The 25,904-nt window shown below is 43.8% G+C and overlaps 1 protein-coding gene across 2 annotated transcripts in view; it reads left to right on the plus strand.

The window, feature by feature from the left end:
* The first annotated feature begins 1,117 nt into the window (after positions 1–1,117).
* tnika (TRAF2 and NCK interacting kinase a) overlaps positions 1,118–25,904 on the plus strand; it is a 61,076-nt gene continuing 36,289 nt past the window's right edge. For both annotated transcript variants that reach the window (XM_083998217.1, XM_083998218.1), the window contains exons 1-2: positions 1,118–1,421; positions 12,776–12,841. In XM_083998217.1, coding sequence (XP_083854343.1) covers positions 1,365–1,421; positions 12,776–12,841 — 123 coding nt within the window. In that variant the 5' untranslated portion in view covers positions 1,118–1,364. The remainder of the gene's footprint in view (positions 1,422–12,775; positions 12,842–25,904) is intronic.

Consider the following 25,904-nt stretch of genomic DNA (forward strand, 5'->3'; position numbering starts at 1 on the left):
AGAGTCTTGATGGAAATGCTTGGCTTTGTACCTTTTATGAAATCAGCATCAAATTCTCATATAAAAGCTGTGATTATGATAAATTGTGATCTACAGTATGTGATTATTGGTAGTAGATTGTATTGTACTGGTGTGCCTTTTGACCAGATCTACCTCGAAAAAGAGATGTTTATCTCAAGGGACTTCCTGGTAAAGTAAAGGTCAAATAAATTAGGCACAAACAAACTCTTGGTTGTGTGGCTGTAGGTTCACTCACGGTATCTCAGTTAACTGTATTAGATCTAAATATACAGTGTAAAGAGGAAATATTTCCCTATGGAGCGTTGAGTAGAAGGAAAATGTAAATAGAAACTTGTACTGAGTGAAGTACAAGTCCCTGAAATTGTATGGTACTTGAAATGATTAAAAATACGTGTCTTGTGAGTCCCCACACTTTAAATACATTAGCAAATTAGAGCCTCATAGTGAACAACTGACAAGAGCATGTTGTGGTAAATTCAGCAGTAATGAAGTGGTCTTCACTGAAACAGGTGTGTTTTTTTTTAAATAAAGCTTATACTCACTTTTTCTTATTTTCATTTCGGATCTCATAATTTGTGTTGATCTAGGTCACCATATCGCATGAAAAAGCAATCGGTAGTCACATGCAGGGGAAAATTAAACACAATACAAAGATTGTATATTTCCATTTTCTCAGTAATACATCCATGAGATGAGTAAATATATTTTTCAATGGAATATGTTCTCATGTCACTGAAGAACATTGGAACGAATGCCAAACATCATTACACATGATTTAATTGGTAGGCTAATCCGTGGCTCTTAGACAAATTTCGTTGGAAAAGCAACAGAAAAGTTTTGGAACTGCCTCAGCAAACCCCGCCCAGTAACAGGCGTGGTTTGTTGAGGCAGTGCGCTGCCCCTCCCTCCCTCCCCTCCTGTATATCCACTGGCTGTCACAGCAGCGGGCTGCAGGAGGACAAGCACTTAGCACTTGCAGCAGCAGCTCCACTCACCACCACAGCACAGCACAGCACAGCACAGCCCTCCACTTCCACTCTCCCCACTGCACCGTCTAAATCCCGCAGACATGGACCCGGAGGGGCTGATGTTCACGGCGCTCTCGCCCGCGTTTGCGCGCTAGCTGTGTCCCGCTGCTGGCCGGAGAGGAGGAGGGGGCTGTGATTATTGTGTAGCTTTAGCAGAGCCATCACTGTGTAGGAGAGAAAGAGAGAGAGAGTGAGAGAGAGCCGGGGGACAGTAGAGACTGAGCAGCAGAGAGGACCACACAGTCGTGACAGCAGAGGCCGTCTCAGGATATAGGGCAACCGAACCGAGAGCTGCTTCTTTTTGTGTCCTCCATCATGGCCACTGACTCTCCAGCTCGGAGTCTGGACGAGATCGACCTGTCCGCTTTGAGGGTAAGACGATGTGACATTTCAATATTTTGTTCTTTAAAAAAAAACAATCGGGTGTGTGTGTGTGTGCGTGCGTGCCGTGCGTGGCTGCGTGCGCGCCTTCTCCCCCCTCTTCTCCTTCTTGCACCTGACAAGCGGCTCCCTGTCCCTGAATAGCAGCCGGCAGGAGAGCAGCAGCAGCAGCAGCAGCAGCAGCAGAGGAGGCTGCGAGAGGCGGATGTGTGGGAGACGGGGCATCCAGGCCGCCACAATGTGTCAAATTATAGATCAAATTATATATAGACATTTACTAACGTGACAGCTGGAGCCGCATCCGAAGCCTCATCTTCATTCTAGTCAGTCACAGGATGGCTGATTGTGTGTTTGTGTGTGTTTGTGTGTGTGTGGTGCTGGGTTCAGGTTGTAGCTGTGATTGTGCTGACCTGGATAGTGGTGTTTGAGTATCTTTTTTTCCATTGGACCAGCCTATTATAGGCCCATCAGCCTTGATTCAGACAGCAGTGGAATTTAACCTATTACACCCCCCTTGATTCTTCAGGCTGTTTTAGTGTTTTAGAGCGTGACAATAGGCTTTACATTACAGATTTCAGATTTGAAGCTGTTATTAATAGCACGTTTACACATTTTTCTCTTTTTAAACTATTTCCTCTTTATCTGTTTAGTGTGTGTGCATGTGTGTTGGTTTGTGTGTGTGCGTTTGAGTGTGTATGACAGAGTGCCAACCTACCTGTAGTCACTGGAGCCTTCAGTATACTCTCACCATCAAAGCTGAAGCCTTGCATGCTGCAATAGCCAGTTCTTTTGTTCATCATCCAGTGTGTGCTGCAAACGCACGCACACACACTCACACTCACACAGACATACACACAAATAGCCTCCTTCGCTTGTGTTAATGCGTGGATACACATGTTTTCGCTTCACTGGGCATGGTGTGTGTGTGTGTGGGTGTCTGCCAGGCTGATAGTCAGCTACACACAAGTAAAGGATGGTGCACATGAGAATAAAAATGGGGCTTCAGCTAAAGACCTGTTTACTGCTCTGACTGAGAAGCCAAGCCACATCACACACATGCAGACTCACACAATGCAGTTGTTGCCCGCCTGCCGAGCTGTGTTTACCTGTCTGCTTGATTGTGCACTGCTTGTCTGTTTTTTTTTAATACCCTTATTCTGTCTCTCTTCACTCGTCTCTTCCTCTCCCCTTCATGCCCGTTTGCTTGTGTCTGTCTCTCCGCATCAGTCACAACTGCTCATCCATCTACCTGCATGTCGTTCCTGCTTTTTCTATCGCCTGTTTTCCTCCCAACATCTTCTCTGTCTGACTGACTGACTGAACGCACCTCCATGTCTATCTGCCAGCTGCTCCGTCTTTTTAGCATCATCTCTCTCTCTCTCTCTTTCTTTCTCTCCACATTCCCACATTCCTGCCCTGACCGCATGAAGAGTAATGCTCGCATTCAAGGTGTAAGATGTGTCGAGAACTAACGCTACTTTTCGAGGTGTGCACCTATATAGTGTGTGCTCTCAACCCCAGTGTGGAGAGCAGAAGTTGCGGTAGAATAGAATAAGCAGCATGAATGAAAAAAGAGGAGGAGGAGGAGATGGAAAATGAGGCAGACATAGGAGATGAAGAGGGATGAGGAAGAGGAGGGAAGTGTCTGTGCATCGGGACTCAGCCCATGCATGTCCCTCTCTCTCTCAGAGGTGTGTCAAGCGCCTGTCGTTCAGCGTGACTCCACAAGGACACACACACACACACACATGCACATAATGCTCCCGTTTGCTTTTACATGGCGCGGTCATGCATCTTAAGTCACGTGGGGTTTTGTCAGTCATTTTTTGCATGTTTGCATCTGCACACTCTGTCTGTTAAGAAGACCCTAAACCAGTGTTTTTCAACCTTCGGGTCGGGACCCCACGTGGGGTCGCCTGGGAATCAAATGGGGTCGCCTGAAATGTCTAGTAATTGAGAAAAAACTAGTTATTACTCTTTTTGAAATTAGGATTAAAACACCACACACAATCTTAAACAACTGTATTCTATACTTTCACTTTCTTGAATATAAATCGAGTTCAAGTAAAATGCAGCATATAAAAATATCTTGATTGACAGCCGTGATCGCGGAGTCATCAGAAATTTGTGTTGGGAACCACTGCCCTAAACAGACTTTAATTGTTGGAAAACATGACATGTCTTGAGAACCTGATGGTTTCTCCTCTGAGCTGGAGGGTGAATCTGACTGTGCAACCAGGCTTGGAGATTTTCCATCCGATGATGTTGTGAAACCACACACAAAAAGAAGTTCAGTTGAAACTGTACACGTGAACCCAAATCTCCTCTCCTACACAAATATGCATCCAGATTTCCAGGGAAATGTGTGTGTGTGTGTGTGATTGACAGCAAAAATATCCGTCTTTAGGTGAACATCAACCTTGCGGTCGCAGAAACCAAGATGAAACTCCTGACATATCTGGACAGGTCCTAATGATCTATCATCGCTGCTGTCCTCCTCCTGCTTTTTGACTCATCACAATACCCCACCCCCCAGCCCTACACACACAAACACTCTTTCTCTCTCACACACACACACACTCATATGACACAGTGTACAGTCAACCACTGGACTGGCTAGACAGGAAGTAGGTCAGCTGGCTCTGGTGAGATGGGGAGGGGGGGGGTCGGCTGATTATAATACTGGCATTTGGTGGTGGTGATGATGGGGGATTGTGTTTGTGCGTGTGTGAGTGGTGTGTGTTGGAGAGGGGGGGGGGGGGGGGGTCAGAGGGCAGAGCTTGCTCTTGCACTCAGCTGCATTTAGGCAAACTGACCATGGCTCACACACACACACACACACACATAGTCATATACAAAGAGACAGACAGAGCTGAGTGGGAAGTGGAGTGGAGAGAGAAGTGGCTTTTCATGTTTGCTGTCTCTGCGCTTTTTCTTTTTTTTTTCTTTCTCTCTCTCTGTCTTTATCTCTCACTTTCTTTTTTGTCTGCCACGTCTGGCGTCCGCCGCGTTTCCTCACGTCGTCGACCCCCGGCTGCACCTGCACACACGATGCCTTCGCTCTGCGGGCGAAGAGACGAAGTTAGAGGCATGATGTCTCACACACCACACGGCTGTTTTCTTTGTGAATGACGATCGAGAGACGAGAGACGAGAAGAGGTTGAAACGCTGTGGTTTTTATAAATACAGATAGTGGTTTTATGTAAAGTGATGACTTGCGCACACAACCCACACACACAAACACTCACACACTCACACACACACACACACACACACACACACACACACACACACAGGTCAGAGGCGTCAGAAGCACGGGTTCATCCAGTCAGCTGACGAGAGCAACAGATGGTGAACCAGCAGGAAGTACAGCCACGCTCACACAGGCATGCACACGCACACACTGGCAGCAGAGAGCGAAGTGTGCTGTGCAGGGACTCAGGTGCGAGATCTGTGATGAAAGAGAAGGGAAGGTGAGGATGAAGGGATGGTGACATGTACAGAGGAGAAAGACGGGAAGAAAGGGGAAAAACAAGACGCAGAGGGAGTGGAGAGAGCAGGATCGATGGAGAAACGGGATGAATGCAGCTCAGAGAGACTTAGAGGAACAATGGGAGAAGCAGAAAGAGAGAGAGAGAGAAAGAGAGGAGGAGAAGAAAGCGACAGAGTCTCAGCTTGGGCTAAAGGTGGAGATGTGACCAGTGACCAAAGTAGTCCAAAGCACAGGCCTCTCTCCAGATCTCCCCCCTCCCTCCCTCCCTCCCTCCCTCCCTCCTCCCCATCCCCTCGTTGCCCAGTAAGACCACATTCCTCAACCGTTCACCATGGACGCCATAGTAACGGGGCCACAGCAGTGCCCAGGGCTTACACAGAGCTTATTCATGAATAGTCTATATACTGTATGGCAGTCTGTCGCTGAGAAATGCCCCCTCTCCCTCCCACCCTCCTTTCTACTCTGCCTGCCTGCTTCTCGTTGACCTATTTTCCCCCCCCAAGTCACTGATGGAGACGCATCAGACTTTAATTCTCTGCTACACTTACACAAGCAGTGTGCACTAAATGTGACCCTCTTAATTTGAATCTGCCAAACTCCATGCGTAGCCTAATCTCTGACATTTTACTAGAAATGTCCCTTTTTTTGATACTTGCTAGCAGATTTTAGGAACAGTAATACATGGGTGGATTTTGGGTATGTATCTATGTTGTAAACATCCAGGTTCAAGTCGTGTTTTCTTGGGAGAATTCTCTCATGCGCAGGAAGAGAAATAGTTTATGTTTCCTGCAAAAACACCAGCGGTTTGTATTTAGTGTAAGCACAGTGTCTGAGCTGGTAAAGGAAATGACATTTTACATCATCACAGTTACACTCTTTGATTTCTAAATGGGTTCTGGGAAGCGAAGAGCTACACACACACTATCAGAAAGAATCATGCCAGGACATAAAAGGTAATAAACAGAAGCTGTGATCCCCCAGATTATGACTTTACATTATGATTCATTACTGTTTAGTAGCTTTAAAGACATCTAAGGATACTTTAAAACATGAGCACAAGTGTAGATACTCTGCAACTTGCCTTTTTCTTTCCAAGTGTAGGCTACTGTACACTCACACTTGATCTGAAGTATTTAAAGGAATCATGTGCATGTAAACAAGTCCATAGTAGGAGCTGAATCCCCTTGTTGTGTCTGACTCACACGGCGTGGGGCAGGAAGACAAGAAAGATGGATCGGAGCGACAAGAAGGAGAGAGAGAGAGAGCGGCAGGCCAAAAATTGAGAAGAAAAAGATGAATGATGAGGGGGAGGGAGGGATGGACGGAGAGATGACAGGGAAAGGTGTGAGATGACAGGCTGGCAGAGACGGATGGAAGGCAGGAAACAGGGGAGGGGATGGGTTCATTAGCGTGGCAGAACAAACTCTGCAGCGCGGATCATCTTTGGCACGTTGTAAATCTGTGATTAAGAGTTGACTCCTGTTAATGTACTGACTGTACATGTCTAGGTGAGACGTACTGGGAATTAGGCTACTACAACATCTCCTTGTAAAAGGAAGGCAGTAGTAGAGCTATGTTGTTAAGTGTAAGTGGTTTTTATAAGAGGCAGACCCGGCCCCAGCATGACTTCTATCATCCTCTTAGGGTCTCTAATTCAATCCACCTCTCTTCTCTGTAATTCACTTTCTATAGACACTAACAGTACTCACCTGGCTGCAGCCTGCAGCATAGACACATATGCTATACACATGGCCTTTATGAACCATTGAAGGCACAGTTAGGGTGAATAATTTTCCATTTCTTTGAAAGGCCTGACCTTTTACATTCATACAGTGCCAGTTTAAGATACTTCACTATGTCTAAAACATGTATGCAGTCAGCTTTGTCACTGTTAAACTAGGACTGGTAGATTTTTTTGGCTTCTTGGGTGGAGTGGAACAAATGTAAAACCCAACACTGATAAACTGTTCGCTTCTACAGTTAATGTGGCTAACCTGATAGTGAATAGTTGCCAGCATACACTGATTTTACATTGTGTTTTAAGCCCTTTGAGGAATATAAAGTCTAATATTCATTCTCCTTTTTAGTCCTGTTTTGAACGCTGGCTATTTAGCTGCTAATCACCCTGCTATGTTTTTGCTAGCCTCCGTGTGTTTGCCATCTGGTGCTGGAGAAGAAGCACAAAGTGGTTGTTATCAGTGATTTTTACTGGGGGAAAAAAGCTGCTTGATGGGAAATATAGGTTGATGAGAGTATTGAGACAAAATCATAACAGTAAAGTTGTGGGCTAAGCCAAAACAGGAAGTTGCAAAGCTAAAATCTTCTGAGCAATAGGGATTGAAACTGCTGAGTTGCCTTAAAAGTTTATGTTCATCCTTTTTACAGCTGTCGCATTATAGATGTTTGAGCCATGGTTGACGGATATGGAAATATTTATTAGTTAAGTAGCTATTCAGTTATCTGTCTATAAGTCTACCGTTAACCATCTGGGTCTGGTTGATGTAATCATAATATATCTAAGCTGCTTAGTGCGACTTGGGTATACAGATGTCAGAATAATTAATCACTTTGGCTAGTGACAGGAAATTAATGAACAAGACTTTTCTTAGACTATTAATTGTTTAAGTAATTTATTAACCAAAAAGCCTGGTGTTTGCTGGTTGTAGTTCCTCAAATGTGAGGATTTTCTTGTTTTTCTGTTTTTGACGTCACTGGAAATTCACTGTCTGGTGTTGAGACAAAAAAAAAAAAAAATCAGTAAACAACAATGAATCAGAAGTAGAATCTTCCAGGAATGAAAACAATGAGCTCCAGCCCTCCTAAGACAGATAGTATTATACAAAGTGGGCCTAAAAGATTGTTTTTCCTGAACACAAAGAACAAATTGATGTGTGTTTTTGGTTTGTAATGAGTACAGTTTGTTTTGACGGTGCAGTTTATCCCGGCAGTAATTTGTACCATTGTGAGAACCCAACCTCACAGATTAGATTTCACTCATCTGCACTGATTTATTTCCATTGTAGAAGTTTGATATTCACTTACTGTGCTTCACACAAACACCTTGCTCCTTTATTCCCTTATAATCCACACCATTATTGATACTGGTAAAGTGTTTGTGATGGATGTAGATCATAAACAGTTTGATCTTACACTGATTTTAAACCGAAAAGAGACACTATAACAAGTGGTAAAGCCACTTCAGTATCATTTGTGCTGTTATCGTAATATAATATGACACATCTGACAGGACAGGTTGACAAAAACACATGAAACCAAAAAAAAAAGACTAAAAATGGTTTCCCCTAAATTTTCCATTGTTAAACAGGTGTGGTTTGCTTGCTATTCATAGGTGGGTGGCATGTTACTCACAATAAATCACAAAGTTGAGTGTCAGCCAGACGCAAGTGAACAAAAAAATAGAGCCGTGCTGGTTCTTGAGTACGGCTGAGAGCTCTTCAGAATTTGGCAAGTGACAATAGCTTAATAATTAACATTAATTGCTCAGCTTCCTCACTCAATCAGCACGCCGTTTCTTTAGCTGTCAGTTCAGAGAACTTCAGGCACTCTGATGTAAATGGAGGGCTTTAATTAAAGCACAAGGAATATACTGAGTGTGTGTTTCAGCTGGGGAATCTGCCAGTTGTTATGATGTTAAATGAGCCATAATAAGGAAAAGCATTTATTTTCATGAAATAAACATTGTAAGAGGGGAGAAGAAAAAAAAGCAATTCACCCTTTGAGCTATTTGTATGAGATAACATTGTTGACCTGCGAATGTGTAGTTTCTCAGAAGTTGTGGTCAGGAAATGCTAATGTAATATGGTCTGTTGTGTCCCCTATCACCTACGGATGTGGCTATGCAGATCAGATTAAATGTGTCTGTAGCTATAGTAGTTTTTCTAGTAGTAGTAGTAGTTTCTAGAAAGTTGTTTGTCCTGGTTTTAGGCTTAAACTCAGAGCTAGGCTTAGCTTTTGGTTAGGTAAGAGTTAAGGTTAGGAATGCAGTGGAGAGGATTAAGGTTAGGCTGAGGAATGAAAGAATGAATGCAGTCACTGAAAGTCCTCACACATGTTATAAAGTGGCTTTCTCAAGAACTCCCCCTCCTGCACTCTAAAACCCATTATTTCTAATGGCCTGTGCCGCACGTGCACCGATATCCCCCCGTTTGGAGAAAATAGTGTATTCAGTGTTGCATCTATCTCAGTGTCCTTGTGCCCAAAGTGAATCCTACTCCATCCCATCTTTACTCAAAAGATGCTTTGAATGAGGCACTGAACGCTGGCGGGTTAACATTGTTCCGTCCTCAGATTTCTAGATAAGTGGTGAGTGAGGTTAGGCAAAAAGCATGTCCTATCTCAGAGACACTTGTGATACACATGTCATCATTGTGTGAAAGGCTGTGCAAATGGATTTTTTTTTCTCTTTCAAAATGTCCTCATAGAAATTGAAGGAAGTCATGTTACTTTGTGGTTTTGGAAAATTCTCCGACGTCTGTCTGGTCTGCTGTGAATCAATTTCCAAAGATGTAGGATGAAGTAAAGGAAAAAAGAAATCTGCACTGTCATTGGGGTTAAAAGAATCCTGTCATTCTTTTGACATTTCGGAGAAGTGATGTGTGTCTGTCTGTGTGTGGTTATCATGTCTCTGTTGGCCCCGATCCTCATTCTTACCTCTCTCAGCACTTTTTTAATGTTGTTTTGGGAGCTATATTTAATATGCTACTGTCATTCAGCTCTGTCAACGTGCACACGCGCTGTGATTCATTTTGCCACCAGTGAGGCTATGTGGCAGTCATGTGACTCTGGCGAAAGCTCAGCACAAAACACAAACTCAGAAAATAGGGGAGGGGGTGGGGGTGGGGGGTTTCAAACTTGCTCAATGAGGAACTCTAAACCACAGACAGACACATAAACATGCACGTGCACACACATGCACATGCAGATGCACTGACAAAACCTTGTGCGCGCAGAGAGCTCATTCTGCAAGTGGCCTATAAAATATGAATGATACCGTGCTATATTTTTATCAGCGAGCCTGAGGACATGTATGAACTGGAGCAGCAAAAACGCTGTTTCTCCAGCCACAGCACTCATTCTGTATGCCGTGCGTGGAGGAAAGAAAGGAAAGCTCCGCACATGCATGCTAACGTCATGTGCTTGTGGTTTCCTATATGCATGTAGTATAGCAATGCACCCTTGTGTGTGGGTGTGGAGTGCATGGATTTTTTTCTTCATTATCTGAATGCCTCTGTTTCGTAAAAAGCAGGAAGATGAAGAGGGTGCATCCTCAGATGTGTCTTGGGGGTTGCTGTCAGAACTTTGTATGCTGCTCTGAGAGTAAATTCACACAGCTGCCAAACACACATGCACACTTGGAGAGAGAAAAAAGGAAGAGTGGGGAGGAAAAACTCTACCTGCAAAAGCTAAAGTCCTGATAGCAAGGCAAGGCGAGCAGCTGCACTGCTTGCAGAATGCTGCTGTCTGCACTCTTAAAAAGAGGCTTGCAGTCTCTCTCTCTCCGACCCCCCTCTTTCGCACGCACACGCGTTTAGTTAGACACACACTTTTCATTTTGTGCCCACTCACACTCGTTAGAACATTTGAACACTAGCCCTTGTGTAGGAGTGTGCTTTTGGCACAGTACGTGTGTGTACGGTTATGAGAGTGTGAGAGAGCGAGACAGCGGGAGGATGTACTTGAGACAAAGTGCGAGAGAATGAGTTTGTTGTCGTTTGTGTGCGAGTGTCTGTGTGTGTTTGGATGTGAGGGAAAGTGTGTGTGTGTGTGTGTGACTGCAGCACACAACAAAGAAAATGGGGTGAAAAAACGACAGGAAAAGGAAGGAGAGTGCAAGAAAAGCACAAGGCCCTATCTTCAGAAACAGCTGACAGGTTGACAGGTCTGCTGAGACCCGCAGAAACAAACACATGGAGACAGACTGAGGCAGAGGGGGGGAGAAGAGAGGGAGAGAAGGATGGAGGGAAAAATTGGGGAAAGAGAGGGAAGCAAAAACAAAACCCCCCTGAAGAAATAGATATGGAAATATAAACAGGCAACGTCATGTGCATGCACATTGTATTATAACTCTCTGGTATTGAAAATACACTTGTAAAGTCACTGCCATCTCTGTGTGGTGCAGCAGCACACATTTACAGTAAGTCTGCATGTTGTGATATAGCAGAAAGTTCAGATGTGGCATGAAAGAGAAGTGCAAAAGGAGAGATGAAGAAAGCAACAAAGAGACAGAAAAAAAGGAAGTGATGAGGTTAGAGGAGAGAGACGGGTGCATGTGTGGATGTTCAGAACGGAAATAAACTGATGCTTTATTGAGAGGGGAATTGTCTCTGAAACATGGGTATCGTGTAATATCATCTGTCCTCCAGCTTTTGCATGAGTCCCTGTTCAGATCTACACAATAGTGCAGTTTATATTTGGTGAATCAGCAACGAAATAAAAGCCTCTAGCTTTGCCCACTGAAGAAGATCTCATTGTTAAACGTCTTCTGTGGCTCGTCCCCAGATGATAGTATAGAGCCGTTTTCAGAGAAGAAAAAGGGAGAAAAGGGATGGAAATTACTTGGTGTATTTTGAGCTGATGCAATAGAATGGGCTATAAAGTCAAGGTAATCCACAGAGCCACCCAAAACACACGCTCGTTGTGTTACAGCACTACTGGATTGCTGATAACATACATTTACATAGACGCAGGGCTCGAGACTAGCTACCTAAGGCAGAGAGAATGGGGGATTATATAAAGTTTATGCTGAAGCAGAATGAATAATGGTTTAACATTTAGAAAACTTTGTAATGTAATGGACGCACAGGGAGAAAAGAGGCAATAAGAGAAGTTGGTAAAAGGGCCTCAGTGTTTCTGGGACTCTGCTGGAATGAGATGAGCGTTAGAAGAAGGGGAAAAAAAGACTTGTTCTGGACTCCATCAGGAATGAAGGAGAGGAAGAGAGATAAAAGAGTGAGAGAGACATAGATGGACTTGGTCTGGCTGGAGGAGCAGAGAGAGTGTGAAAGAGAGGGTGAATACCAGCTATTGTTGCTGCAACACGCACCAGAGAGGAAGGGGGAGGTGTGTGTGTGTGTGTGTGTGTGTGTGTGTGTGTGTGTGTGTGATAGTGTGTGTATATCTCTGTGAGTGTGTGTTTGTCTGTGCACAGAGGTCAGTGGGTTTCAAGCTCTGTTCGAGCTGCTCCTTGTCAGAGATGCGTGGAGTTCTGCGTTGGCAACCTAGCGACCGTGGGCTTAAATTATTAGCTGGCCTGGACGCAGGCCTAAAACAATCCAGGACTGCATTTCAGACCAATGTATCAACACCCAGAGAGCTCAGCTGGTCGAGAAACACACCAACAAGGCCTGGCCTAGATATGGTCACTGCTGTAAAAGGGAAACTATGGCCAAGCTAATGTCAATGAACTAGCCTAGATAACATTACACTGCTCATATTTAGCTAATATAGCATGCTAGCATTTGTTAAGTTGCACTATACTCACAAAGTTTATTGGACAAATTCAAATGTTGACGCCATAATAGAGCTATAGATGGAAAGGTCTGTCACCCAAGTTATTACATTCATCATATAAGCCTCGGAGGAAAAGTCAGAATGACCAAAAAATTAATACTGTTAATCCTGAGGGGGATGTGAAAGTCTGTACAAATTTCAGCCTAATCCGTGCAGTTGTTAATGCAGTCAGGAACCGGCTGAACTGGACTCACCAGCTGCTAAAAATAAAAAAAAGATAGCTGCTTTATCAAATGTGTGATTACCGCCTAAATCTGATAAAACATGTTAATTCTGATAATTCTTTTTTATTGATCTTGCTGCGTTTCCTTTGTCTTCCCAGGATCCCGCTGGCATCTTTGAGCTGGTTGAGCTGGTGGGAAATGGCACCTACGGGCAGGTGTATAAGGTAAGAATATGTGGCCTACACTTGCATAAACAGACTTTGATCCTCCCGTTGATAGCATGTCCTTCACTTTATCAACTCCTGTTTACTCTCTCTCTGTCTGAGTAGCCTATATGGAATAGAAAAAGGAGGAATGTGCTGTGTAACTGCAGAAAACAGATAATATAGGAGATAAAAGCTGAGCACAAGCTTGAGAGAAATGGAGCGAATGTAAAAGAGACTTAAATGTAGAGAGGAGGAGAAGAATCTGGGGCACATTAAAGTGCTTTTAGGAGAATTTCCTTTCCTCCCTTTTCTTCTTTCTCTACTGTATTTACATCCCTTGTGTGTTTTTTTAGTTTCCAAAGAAGAGTTATTTTAAGAGGAAGTGCTTGCACTTGATCTAGCGTTGTGACATCACTGTAGTTTGTCGCATCTGCTGTCAGCTTGACTCAGCTGTTTGCTGCTGCCATTTAAACGCTATCTCTCCGTCCACGTCAGTGTCTGAGCTTCCTCTTCCCCCGCCACGACGGCCCGCTGCTGCTCAGTGGTCCTCACTTCCTTTTCCTGTTTCTTCCCCCTTCCTATCCTGTCACTCTGCAGGATGTTACACCAGCAGCATGCGCCACTTTGCGTTTAACAACCTCTCCCTGGAAATAAACACATGTTTGTTCAAATATGTGACAGTATCGACATGTGAAGGCCCCTGTGAGCGTATCTACTCTAGGTTACCGTGTGTGTGAGAGAGAGTGTGTCTAATGGAGCAGAGAATCAAGGTCAGATGATAATGGAGACAGACATTTCTTACAGCTGATTGGACCAAATGAAAGGTCAGACAGAGGTCGGACATGCTTCTCCACACTTCTAGAAATACTTTGACATCCACGTGTGTGTGTGTATATGTGCGTGTGAGCGTGTGTGTCTTTGTGTGTGTAAGCGACGGAAGGCAGAAAAAAAACACACACAAAAGGAATGAAGAACAGGAGAGTTATGTGTATCCATTTATTGCTGACTCTGCTGTCTTGGTGAAAGTCACGGCTCATTTACTGGCTGACATTCAGCCGGTCTGTTCCTATACATTACTGAGCCACAGAATGCCTATGGCAACAGCAGCGGCCTGTTGGCTCAGTAGCCCATTAAGCTCATCCCCACTGGTCTGTGATTGGGTGCTTCCCCACTGAAGTTTATTCTGTTACCGCCGTTGTTTGACAGCGTCAAAAATGACATTCCCACTGTTTCGCTTTCAAGCGTTTGACTATTCTCATTGTTCAAAGTTACTTTTCGTGCTAAATATCATGAACTTTGGGCCGAGAAAACTTAAATTGTACACATTCAAAACCTTATAGCTAGAGAGTAGAAAATGTCAGAGTAGAACAGCAATGACTCACTGAAAATGAACCATTTTGATCATTTATTAGACAAAATCTGTAAAAAGTGCTGAGCGTTATTTAGCACCAGCCTTTCCATTGTGAGACTTTGCTTCCCTTTTTTTGTACAATGTGATAGGAAACTAAATATCTTTACATTTTGTAGTGTTGTTTGTAAAAAAACAAGCAATTAGAAGAAGATAATCGCAGCATTAATTGGGTAATTGAGAGTAATAGTCAGTTGCAACCTTGATAAATATGCATTTTTAATCTAAAAATAATGGTATAAATGCACTGAGGTGTGTAGTTGCAAATATTGTCCTTGAGTGCTGTAGGAGGCGCAGATGTAAACCAGGAGAGATTGGCCTCATACATACAGATAAGGAGAACAGTCACTTGAGCAAAAATGCCATCTCTTTGAAATTCCTCAGGCGATTGAGCTCCCTCCTCGAGGCGAAGCGCCTGAAGAGGATCAACTTCTCGTGAGCAGGTGAATCTCACTGAGTCACTGAGATGATAAATTGACCTTCAGCCCGGTGGGTATTAGTGAACTGGAATTGCTCCGGCTTTCTCCGAACCGTTTATAGACACTTGTAAAACAGTAACACATAAGAATAGTGTACGTAGCTTTGGACCGTAGTGTCCCTCTGGTTTGGGTCGATGAATCCATGTCAGTGTGTTGTGGAGCGAGCACAGGTGGAGTCTGAATGTGTGCTCAGATGTAAAGGTTAGAGTCAGGTGGGCTGTAAACATCGTTTCACCCCCCCTTCGTTTTTGATTCCAAAAATAAAGTCGATTTCCCGGGAGGCCACGGTTCAGTTTTGTTCTGCAGCTTAAAAAAAACACTGAGAATCAACAGACAGCTCCTGTAGAACATACACAGCCTACGCCAAGCGTCTTCTTTTATTTTGATCTGTCTTGAATGTAATTACAAGTCTTATGCAAGCTGATAGCAAATATCAACATTATTAGATAAAAATCCAACTGCACATTTGCTTCTTTTTTAAGTAATCATTTCTGCAGATAGACAGATTAAGGGTACGCTCGGGATCAGTAAAACTTTAATAAGCTTGTTGGATGAAGTGAAACATGCATCAGCAGCTGACGTTTTTGGAGATTTCAAATTTTTATTTAACAGAAATATGATATGAAAACATCACAAGACGAGGAACAGAGGTTATTTTTACCTTTTCCCACGACGTCTTTGTGCTTTAGTGTCTTTTTTTTTCCCACAGCAAAAGTAAAAGCATGACTCTTATCCCAGTCCGCTGCACTCTGCTGCAGTGGCTTTTACTCTGCGCACAATGGAGGCAGAGATATGTATGTAGGTTTATGTGAACCCATGCATACACAACTTTTGTGTGAGTGTGTCTATGTGAGTGTGTGTGTGTGGTCAGCACGGTGTTTTACATTATTGGTGATAGTAATGAGCCACGTAGCTGCAGCTCTGTGATCCTGGGAGCAGGAGATAACTGGTTTATCACCGATTCCACCACGCCATCTAGTTAAATGATAGAGATCTGCCCCTCAGTGCTCTCTCTCCTCTCCTCTCCCACCCTCTCTCTCTCTCTTTTCCCCTCGCATGTGCACCCATCATCTCTCTCAATTAAAAAAGAAAAGTCGTCCCAGGTTGTTGTTGTTGTTTTTTTTAGTTGCAGTTTCCCCTGTCAGCGAAAAAAAAAAGAGTTGGGCCAAGAACGGTGATAGACGAGTAGCCGCAGTGGAAAGATAATTTTAGCCTCTGTCTCCCTTTCTCATCTTACATCTCTATGCTGGTTCTAGTTCCTTGTCTCTCCTCCTCTGTCTATCCAACACCCCCACTGCCTCTTCATCTTCTTCTCCTGCACATTTCTCTTATCAATATGTAATCACGTTTTTCTTCCTGTTTTCTCTGTGTTTTTTGGGATTGAAACTTCCCTGGTGAGCTGTACTTAAGGGAGCGGGCTGTGCCTACAGTATGTGTATATATAGCTTCTACTGGCTGCTCTAAAAGGGCCATAAATAGAGAACACGGGTAATGCTGAATAATTAAACACATTCTCTCTCCACTTCCCTCCCTCTCCATCACTCCCTCTCTCTCACTGTTTCCTCCTTTAGCGCCCTCTCTCTCTCTCTCTCTCTCTCTCTCTCTCTCTCTCTCTCTCTCCAACTGTTGTCACTCTCCTTCTCATCATCTGCCTCTCTATCGCTCCTCCATTGGTATTTCCTCCCTTTATTTTGCCACGTCTCTCCGTCTTCCACTCTCATCTCCTTAGTCCTGCCCACTCCCTGTTTCTTTTTTTTCTTCTTCCATACATCCCCCCCTTCTCCCTTTCTTTGCAATGCCTGTGAATATTTGATGCGGGATGTGGGAATTACAGTTCTCTGAGTTGAGGAAGCACTCGTTCCCTCACATGGTGCCATGGCAGGAGGCGGGGACGAGGAGTATGGGTGTCCAGCCATTGGCTGAAACGCTGACTGACTGACTGACTTATGATTTATTGACTAACAGACTTATTGATTGACTAATTGATTAATCACATCTCTTCTTCATTCCTGCGGCACAAGTCATTTTTCTCCTTGATGGATGCAAGGACAAGTTGAGAGGGCAACTAATCATAGCTCAGGCCTCCAAAAAAACACAAACACAGCTCCAGCACACACACAGACACACACGCACACACACGCACACACACACACACACACACATACACACACACGTGTACAAGTGAGTGAACGATGACACAGTCAGTCCATTGTCTCATCGACTGTCTCCTCGGCTTTGGCAGCGATAAAACATTTCCGGTGTTTGTGTGGGTTTCTGTACAAGATTCGTGGATGCATATGTGTGTGTGTGTGTGTGTGTGTGTGTGTGTGTGTCTGTGTGTGTGCGCACGCATACTTTCTCTCCATGACTCTGCTGTCTCCATGCAGCAAAGGAGCAGGAGAAATAGGAGGCGGACAGTCTTTTTCTCTCTGATGACAGAATACATCCACTCTGCTCCTCCTGAGGCAAAGTGCTCCACACACTCTTTAAATATTCACTAGTCTCTTCCAACACACACACACACACACACACACACACACACACACACACACACACACACACACACACACACACACACACACACACACACACACACACACACACACACACACACACACACACACACACACACACACACATACACACAGAGTACAGCAAAAGTGACGGTTGGGGACCGGGGCCGTTTGGGCTTTTATATGCTCACCCACTGTGACAGCGACTCTGTACAAAGAGCAGCTGTGTGGTTTCCATTTACTGCACTGGTGTACGTCTGTGTGTGTGTGAACATGTGTGTGTGAACATGGCCTCTGTATGTTTCATGTTGTCATGTTGTGAAGGTGTGTTTGTGTGTGTGTCTGAACAAGCATATTTTATCATGAGTTTGATATCTTTATCCTACGCTTTCAACCACGTGCATGGAAAATGGAGGCGTTGGCAGTCGGGACTACATGTCGTTGCCAATGATAATCTCGTTACCGTGGGAACCTGGGATGTAGATTAGCATCATGACTCAAAGAAATGCCTCATCTTGTTATTCAATCACACCTGTATCTTTACCTCAGTCTCTCCCCTCCTCTCACTGTCTCTATGTCTCTTTATCTTTTTTTTCCTACCCATAATGTCACTCTCCCCTTCCTCCTCCTCCCCTCCTCCTCCCCTCTCCTCTCTCCTCCCCCCTCTGCTCTCTTAAGAACCAAAAAAAACTTCAAAGATGGTGTTTTTTTTATCTCACTTATCTGCTGGAAGTCCTGCTGCAAAGGACTTTGGGAGATTTTCTTTTTTTTCTTTCTGCATGCTCGCCACAGCTGCCCCTCCGCCACACATGCACATACACACATGCACACATACACACACTGCTTCTCTAACTTCAGAGAAGCAGTGTGAAGTGAGTGAGAAAGCCCAGCATAAGAGAGTCTGAGAGAGGGTGGAAGACGGAGTGACTTCATTTATTCCTCTTTTGTTTGATGTTCTAAACTCGTCCTGCTGGTGTTTGACAGCAGGAAGGAAGATCAAGCGAGTGAGCGTACGCAGTGTGTGCCTCTTTGATAGACTGGGCTAAAATGGCAACTTAACAATCAGTGGTCAGCTTTACTTTTTCTACTGAGCTATGTCTTCCTCTGTACCTCAATTTATTTTATCTTCTCATCACAGATATTGATGTAATACAGACTGTACTGTAAATATGAACTGTAAAATCCTCCACAACTCATAGGAGTAACATATTTATTGATTAATTAATGATTCACTAAATTATAAATGGACCAGATACTGTACCATACCATTGCTGGTCTGTTTACAGCTCCTCTAATGATAAAGTACATCATTACAGTATCTTCTCACACACATCCTTTTTCTATTTTATCTGTGCATTTGTTGTTTGTGTTGCACATCAGTTAATTGTTATGTCTATAAAGTGCTATAAACTATTAATACTGATGTAGAAAGTATAGTGAGTAATGACTTTGACAAGTCTCCAGAGGCCATGAGGATGTTTTGAAATTTCGTCCAAACAGACATCCAGCTCTGGCAGATACTTCATGTATTATAATAAAAACAAAGAAAAGCTCAAATCCATGTTTTTCCGTGACATCGGTAAAAAGAAAGACCTGTTTTTTCACCCTTGTGCCAACTAGAACGAATGATGTGCAACAAATCAATGCATGTATTTTTGGCAGGTCCTGCAATGTGAGTCACAGGTTCTTAATTTAGTTTCATGGGAAAAGTGGAAAGATGATGATGATGATGATGATGATGATGATGTGATTTCTGTTGATTCTTGTACCAAACAAGCACAAACTGTTCCTAAATGTTATCATTTTTTTTATTTTTATTTTTATTTTTTTATGTAGCACCACATTGCTTCATTAGTGTATGTTACAGCACATCTTATGCAGCTCTTGAATATTGCATTAACTGAATTGCAAATTTGAAAATATCTTCTCTCAATTTAGTTGAACCATTAATCACAATTTCTAAAACTTTTCAAATTGTATTAATTGGTTTAACTTTAAGCAGTCAAGTGTTAGCTTGTAAACGGTTGGCCGACTTGACCAAATACTGAATATGTGACACCATCCCTATATTAAAGGGATAGTTCAACATTTTGGCAAATTGGCCCTAATAATAGCCATAATCCATATAGTCATAGCAGTAGGTTCGTTACCTTTAATTGTTGGTGCAAGCTATTTTTAGAACGGCGGAGCAGAGCCGCAAGCTGCTCAGAGCTACGTTGGTTTCCCTCATCAAACTCATCAAATAAACAATCCAGTTGTTTTCGAGGTAAATTCATGCAAAACCGCTGATGTGCGTTCCTGTTGTTGGGGCAGTTTTTCATCAAGCAGTCTCTGAATTTACCTCTAAAAGAACTCTGTCTCTTAACGTTCTGTTATTATCTCATAGCGTGGTGAATGTGCAGGTCACAACTTGTCCACCAGAGCGTTTTGGAGTTGTTGGATTGTGTATTTGATGAGTTTGATGAGGGAAACCAAGAAATCCCATTAGCCTCCGTAGCGTAGCTCTGAGCAGCCCGCGGCTCTGCTCCGCCGTTCTAAAAATAGCTTGCACCGACAATTAAAGGTAACGAACCTACTGCTATGACTATAGGGATTATGGCAATGGGCCAATTTGCCAAAATGTTGAACTATCCCTTTAAAGGTGTGTGTACCTACTGAAAATAAGGTGATCAATGAAAAATTAGATGAGGTGCATTTGAACAGAAAGTCACCATATTGTTGTGTACGGGGTCGTTAGCAACAACATCCCAGTGGTACTGCAGTTAGCATGATAAGGAGCTGACGATGGTAAATGAAGAAAAAAAAAGTAGCACTGTATGGAAGCATTAGTGCTAATGGGGAAGCTGTCAGAAGGGCTCAGCTGGGAGTGTCTGTGGGCTATAGGGCTCACGCAGGGTGTGTGTTTATGTGTGCACGGTAAGTGGATGTGTGTGTGTGTGTGTGTGTGTGTGTGTGTGTGTGTGTGTGTGTGTGTGTACAGCTCGTGTCCCCGGTGCAGGGGCCACTGCTGCAGATGTTTACACATGGCCCCTCTGTGTCATCACCCCCTATCTCTATTGCTGTATCTTTGTTGTTTGGTTACACACATTGCTCTGATACACGTATACACACACACACACACACACACACGTCCTTATGAATGAACCGTGAACTGTGACTGAGGTGGATGTCGCTTGTTACCGTGGGAACAGTAGACGTGCTCGTTCTGTGCCCGCATGCGGTGACACAAAACGCTCACACCGCTCACATCTGGCAGCGTGTTCATTAGCCTACATACATCCTCTCTCTGTTTCCCCCCAAGGCCACGCGCTCCACTTACCCACAATTCACTCCTGCCACCCAGACCAGGGTCAATTACCCATGCCTGATGTCAATAACAATCTCTGTCTGTCTTTCTTTTCTCATTCTCTCCCTCTTACAATATGTTTTCCGGTGAGGTCCACCACTCTTTAATTGACAGTGTGCACTTTAAAGAGCTATTTAGCCGAGGCTTGTTTTTCCCACAGTGTGAATTACTGCTCATCAATAGTTAAATCAATAACCTATAACCAGCCCCGACTCTTTCTATTATTCTTTATTCTCTCTGACTGCTTCTTCTTTTCTGGCTCATCTGCCTCTATAGCTCCTTATTTGTGTTTTCTCCTTCAACTGTTTTCATCTTTTCCATCCCTCTCTTTGCCCCCCCTCCCCACCCCTCTCTTCCCACCTCAGCTGCTTCTCCCTCTCCCTCTGCCTTTTTTTCCCCCTCTCTCACCTCCAGTCTGTACAGTAAATCAGCTCGGCTGTTCGTTTGACCTCCAGAGCCGCTGGAGCGTGAGGCCCGATGTGCTGAACCTGCCGCTTTGCCTCTCCACCGCAGCCCCTCTCCTCCTCCTCCTCCTCCTCCTCCTCCTCCTGCTTCTCCTTCTCCTCTGTAGTGTTCCCCTCGCTCGTGCACACTCTCTCGCTCTCTCGTTCTGCAGATGTTGCAGTGTCAAGTGAGTGAGTGGGTGCAGGCTACGCGGCTAACTGAGTGAATTAGTCGTTGAGTGCGTTCGAGAGTTAACCTGTAAAAGACTGAAAAGACTGAATGAGATGCTGCATGAACTGTTTTTGATGGGCTCGTGCAGCTTTGCAGATGCATTTCAACAAGATCAAGCTAAAGGAAAACAACATCAGTTCATAGCACATCATGTTTATATAAGCGGCGAGTTTGTGTTTCATTTAATCTGGGTCATCCGCAAATGCTTTGCATAAATAAGCTTCGGACACTCACACATTTCATCCTGTTCAGGCTGATTTATAACAAAACGACAGAGAGTCTTTTACCATATATGTATTCAACCAACATGGCTACACATCCTTTTACATGCATCACTTTAATAATAGACTTGTTTTCTGGCCTGTTTCTTAATCTTAAAGCAGCTTCACACCACCACAGGGAAGTGACAGATGTGCTTGTGTCGGCTGTGATCAAATCTGTGTGTTTCCCCTGGTGTTTGCTTGGGTTTAATGTGTCTGCATTTGTGATTATAGCACTGACTGCGCCAAATCCCTTTCCGTGACCCCCCCACCCCCACCCCTCCATCCTCCCCCAGATTAGCCCGTTTTTCTCGTCCGTTTGTGTGTCCAGTGGCTTGTTAATTAGCTTGTAGTGCTGTGAGCGGGCAGGTTAATGAGCAGCTATATTTCCGACCGCTGATAGATTATTGTTTCAATACACTTTATCCGATAACACCGGTTCAACCAGAGTGGAATCAACACCAGCTCGGATGCCTGTCCACAATGTTCTGCCTCGTTTTCCTGCAAACTCCCCTCGCCCGTCAATAAAAGCCCTCCGGACCCTTCTACAGATCATTGCTCTCATCTTTCATCCACCTCATCGTTCTTCTTTTCTTCCCTTTCCCCTCACCTCCGTCTCCGTTTCTTTACAACCTCCTTTACGCTCCCACAAACTCTCTACTTGTATATATTTCCCTCATCTTCTCTCCTTTTAAATCTCTTCCTGTCTCAATCTTTCTCTCCCCTCTTCCTTTCTCATGTCTTGAGTGTGAGAGCAGCCTCAGGGTGCTTCTATATTTCCTGGGCAGTGCAGTATTAGATTGGAATGGAGGCCTTTGTCACTTTTATTTACTGCCTCACTGATTCCACAACAGCGTGCAGCGCGTGCGAGTGTGTGTGTGTGTGTTTGTGTGCACCGTGTGCGAATGCAGAATGATTGCAGGTGTTTGAACTGCAATGAGGTGTGTCTGGGAGCATTGCCCCCTTATTTCTCTGGGCTCCTTGGAGCAGAACCGTTGTTTGTAATGTTTGTTAGCCCAAAGTAGCTTTAATTCTGCATCACGGCTCCCAACAACATCTGCCGCTGAGCATGCTGGGATTGTATAAGCCCCCACAGACTAGAACCAGTAGGTGTTGTTGATGCCAGGGTGTAACTGACTGAGACACCGGTTGTCTGAAATCCTTCAACCCCGAACACAGCTGAACCACAGTGTGTATGTGGTGTGTGTGAGTCTGTGTTTGACAGCAGTGGGCAACCTCTCTCAAAGACCTGCCTGTCAGAGAAAGAAAATGTATAGAGTGAAAGCCCAGGGGCCACATCCCATAACCCACTTCTCCCTTGTGATATCGTTACCATGCCGACAGTCTTTATGCCAGCAGAGCATGCTTAGATGACATCCAGTCACTTCTCGCCTGATGCCTGTGTGTGTGTGTGTGTGTGTGTGTGTGTGTGTGTGTCGGTGTGGATTATCATGACGGCACAGATTAGGATTATGTTGTGACCCATTTCCTTTTTACAAAGAGCCGGCAACACAATCTGCCAATTTATTCCCAGTTTAGTGCGTGTGTGTATGTGAGCATTCGTATACATTAGCACTTGTTTTCCTGTTGTTCTTTGCAAAGAGAAGATGTGGGTTATAAAAACATGATTGCACAACACTGCACAGGCTTTGAAGATCTTGCAAAATATCTGATAAATTAAAGAGCTGTGTCACTACTGTAGTTCATTAACGACAAATTAATAAAATCAACTCTAGCATACATTATTGCTAAAAAGCATCGTCATTAATTAGTAAGTTGTCATGCAACTAAAGCTAGATGACAAAACGATAAACACAATGCTGCATGTAACTGCACAAAATCTTGTATGCATGCTACAAAAACCTCTTCCTTCTATTAAACGGTTCCTCTTTTGGTAGCAAGCTGTGAAATGTCAGATGTCACAGCGCCAACAATAAGGTTTTTTCTCCCCCAGGAAACTTAAGCAGGTCTAGTAGATCGACGACAGCTTGTTGTTTGATTGAGTTGAAGCCACTCTCTTCACACATAGGAGGAAATAATACTCCTGCCTTTTCCCTTTTCCTCTTTTTACTTTAAAAGTCATGCAGTTTTGTTGTGTTGAGGAGAGTGGCCCACCTCCTTTCACAACACCTTAGAAATCTTTACTTTACTTTGCAACTGAAATGGAGCAGTCCACCACAATGAACATTGTAATTTTAAATTCTCTCTCTGGTGATTGTTAATCTTCTTGAAATGAGTGAAACCCGACGGCTTCCTGGAAACTAGGAAATCAATCTTAATTATGTAAGGCTTTTTGGACATGGTCCTTAGTAATGAGATTTGTAGTTAATGGGCTAAAACATGCAGAACCACCACCAGCATGGTAAGGTGTTTTAAATTTTGGTTTATGTTAAGATTATCAATTTAAAGATCCATTTTTAAAGCAGACAGCTCATGTGTTTGTCGATTTAAAAGTAAAAAAGTTGGATGGTTTAATCTTGACCTTGCAGCTTGGCCACACAGCGAACACACACTGTGGACAGATGCACTGTGAAATTCAGCTCTCTCACTGAACTCGTCTTCTGCTCCTGCACTCATCACCTCTCCCAACTTGCCTTTCACCCTCTCACCCCCCCCTCCCCCCTTCCCCTTTCCTTCTTCTTCCACTTCTAAATAACAACTCAGGAGTCAGGACAATAGTCTCTTATTTCCCGTCCTGTCCTTCTCCCTAATGTGTGTGTGTGTGTGTATGCTTAAGTGTTGTTGTGCCCACTGTACTCTGGCCAGCCAAGACTGTTGCTAGGCTACGAGAGGAAGTGTCCTGCATAGTAAATGTGTCCGAGTGGGGGTGGAGGGTGCTGGTGGTGGTGGTGGTGGTGGTGGCGGCTGTGTAATTGACTTGGCAAGGACATGGACGCACACAAACAAATTGTAGAAGAATCTTTCTCGTTTTCTCTCTCTCTCTCTCTCCCTCTCTCTCATATACACTCACACAAACACACATTATGCACATATATACACACACGTGCGCACACACATGCACGCACAGAATTCCTGTAGAGCGTGATATCCACCAGCCGCAGGTTGTATTAAGGTAACAGTTCGCAGGTTGGTGTCGTCTAACTGAGGCTGCATGAGAATGATGAAGAGATGCTTCCCTCTGTAGCCTGCAGTATGTGTGTGTGTGTGTGTGTGCATGTTTGTGTCAGTGTCTGTTCCCCTCCATATAGCAGCTAAAAAAAAATCATAAAAAAAAAAAAAAGGATCATTACACACACTGAGACACACAACCTCCTCCTCCACTTCTTCCTCTTCATCCCAAGCCACATACATCCCCACACATCCTAAGGAGCACTCTGCAGACCTTTACTGGCTTTTTACTGTCACTTGGCAGGTGCAATTAATCACAATTATGTGTTGATGATAATTGCTGGGAGAGGTGTAGCTACTCTGTGTCAGTCTGACACCTCCCTCATGCTGCACATGGAAGGGAACAAATGAGATGAGAGATGAGACGGCACCGTGTTATCAGAGCACCAGTTACAGCATGAACTTATAAAGACAACATGATGAGTGCTTATCTGACTTTGAGCAGGATGATGATGCTCACCAACAGACAATAACATTGGTATTTGGACTGGGAGTGAACACAGTCTGTATTTTCAACAAGTCAAGCGAATAAGAATTGTTGGTAGTAATAATAATAATAGCCCTAACTTGCACTTAAGGTGCAAATCACTGTTTTTAAAGGTAAAAAAAATGGTTTTAGACTTCACAAAACTGTTAAACTAACTTTAAATTGGAGGTCTGGAGAGTTTGCCTTAGAAACGTCACACATAATAAATGGAGAATTACACAGCTAAATAGATTAAACATCTTTAACAATAACCATTAAAGCAATAATCACACATCCTATTCCCCCAACAAATATACAGCAGATATTATTATTATTCATACATCTGAATGACCTTGGTCTATGAAAGCACACACTTGTTGTATTTGGGTGGAACCATCGGGAGAAACAACCGTATAGGTATAGGCTACATTTTGAATTCCCAACCCATCCAGCAGTTTGAGAAACACTGACCTGCAGGGAGGACGGCCAGTAATGACTCCTCCGTGATGTGGCCGCCTGAAGGCTGATTGGAGATCAGTTTGGTATCAGTTTGCTGCCTCCATCACAGCACGGACCATCCAAGCGGAGCAAACACAGTCAATTTGCTCCGTTATCACTCAAACACACCTGGCCTGGCGGCATCACAGCTCCTAGTGTGTGTGTGTATATGTGTGTGTGTGTGACTGACAGATGTTTTGCTATCACATTTGGTCAAAAATACCTCTACAGGATTAAGGAGGGAAAAATATGGTGGATTGGACATATGATTTCCTAGACTTCATTTGAAATGTCACTGTGATGATTG

Source organism: Trachurus trachurus, assembly GCF_905171665.1.
Source record: "Trachurus trachurus genome assembly, chromosome: 22".
Lineage (NCBI taxonomy): Eukaryota > Metazoa > Chordata > Actinopteri > Carangiformes > Carangidae > Trachurus > Trachurus trachurus.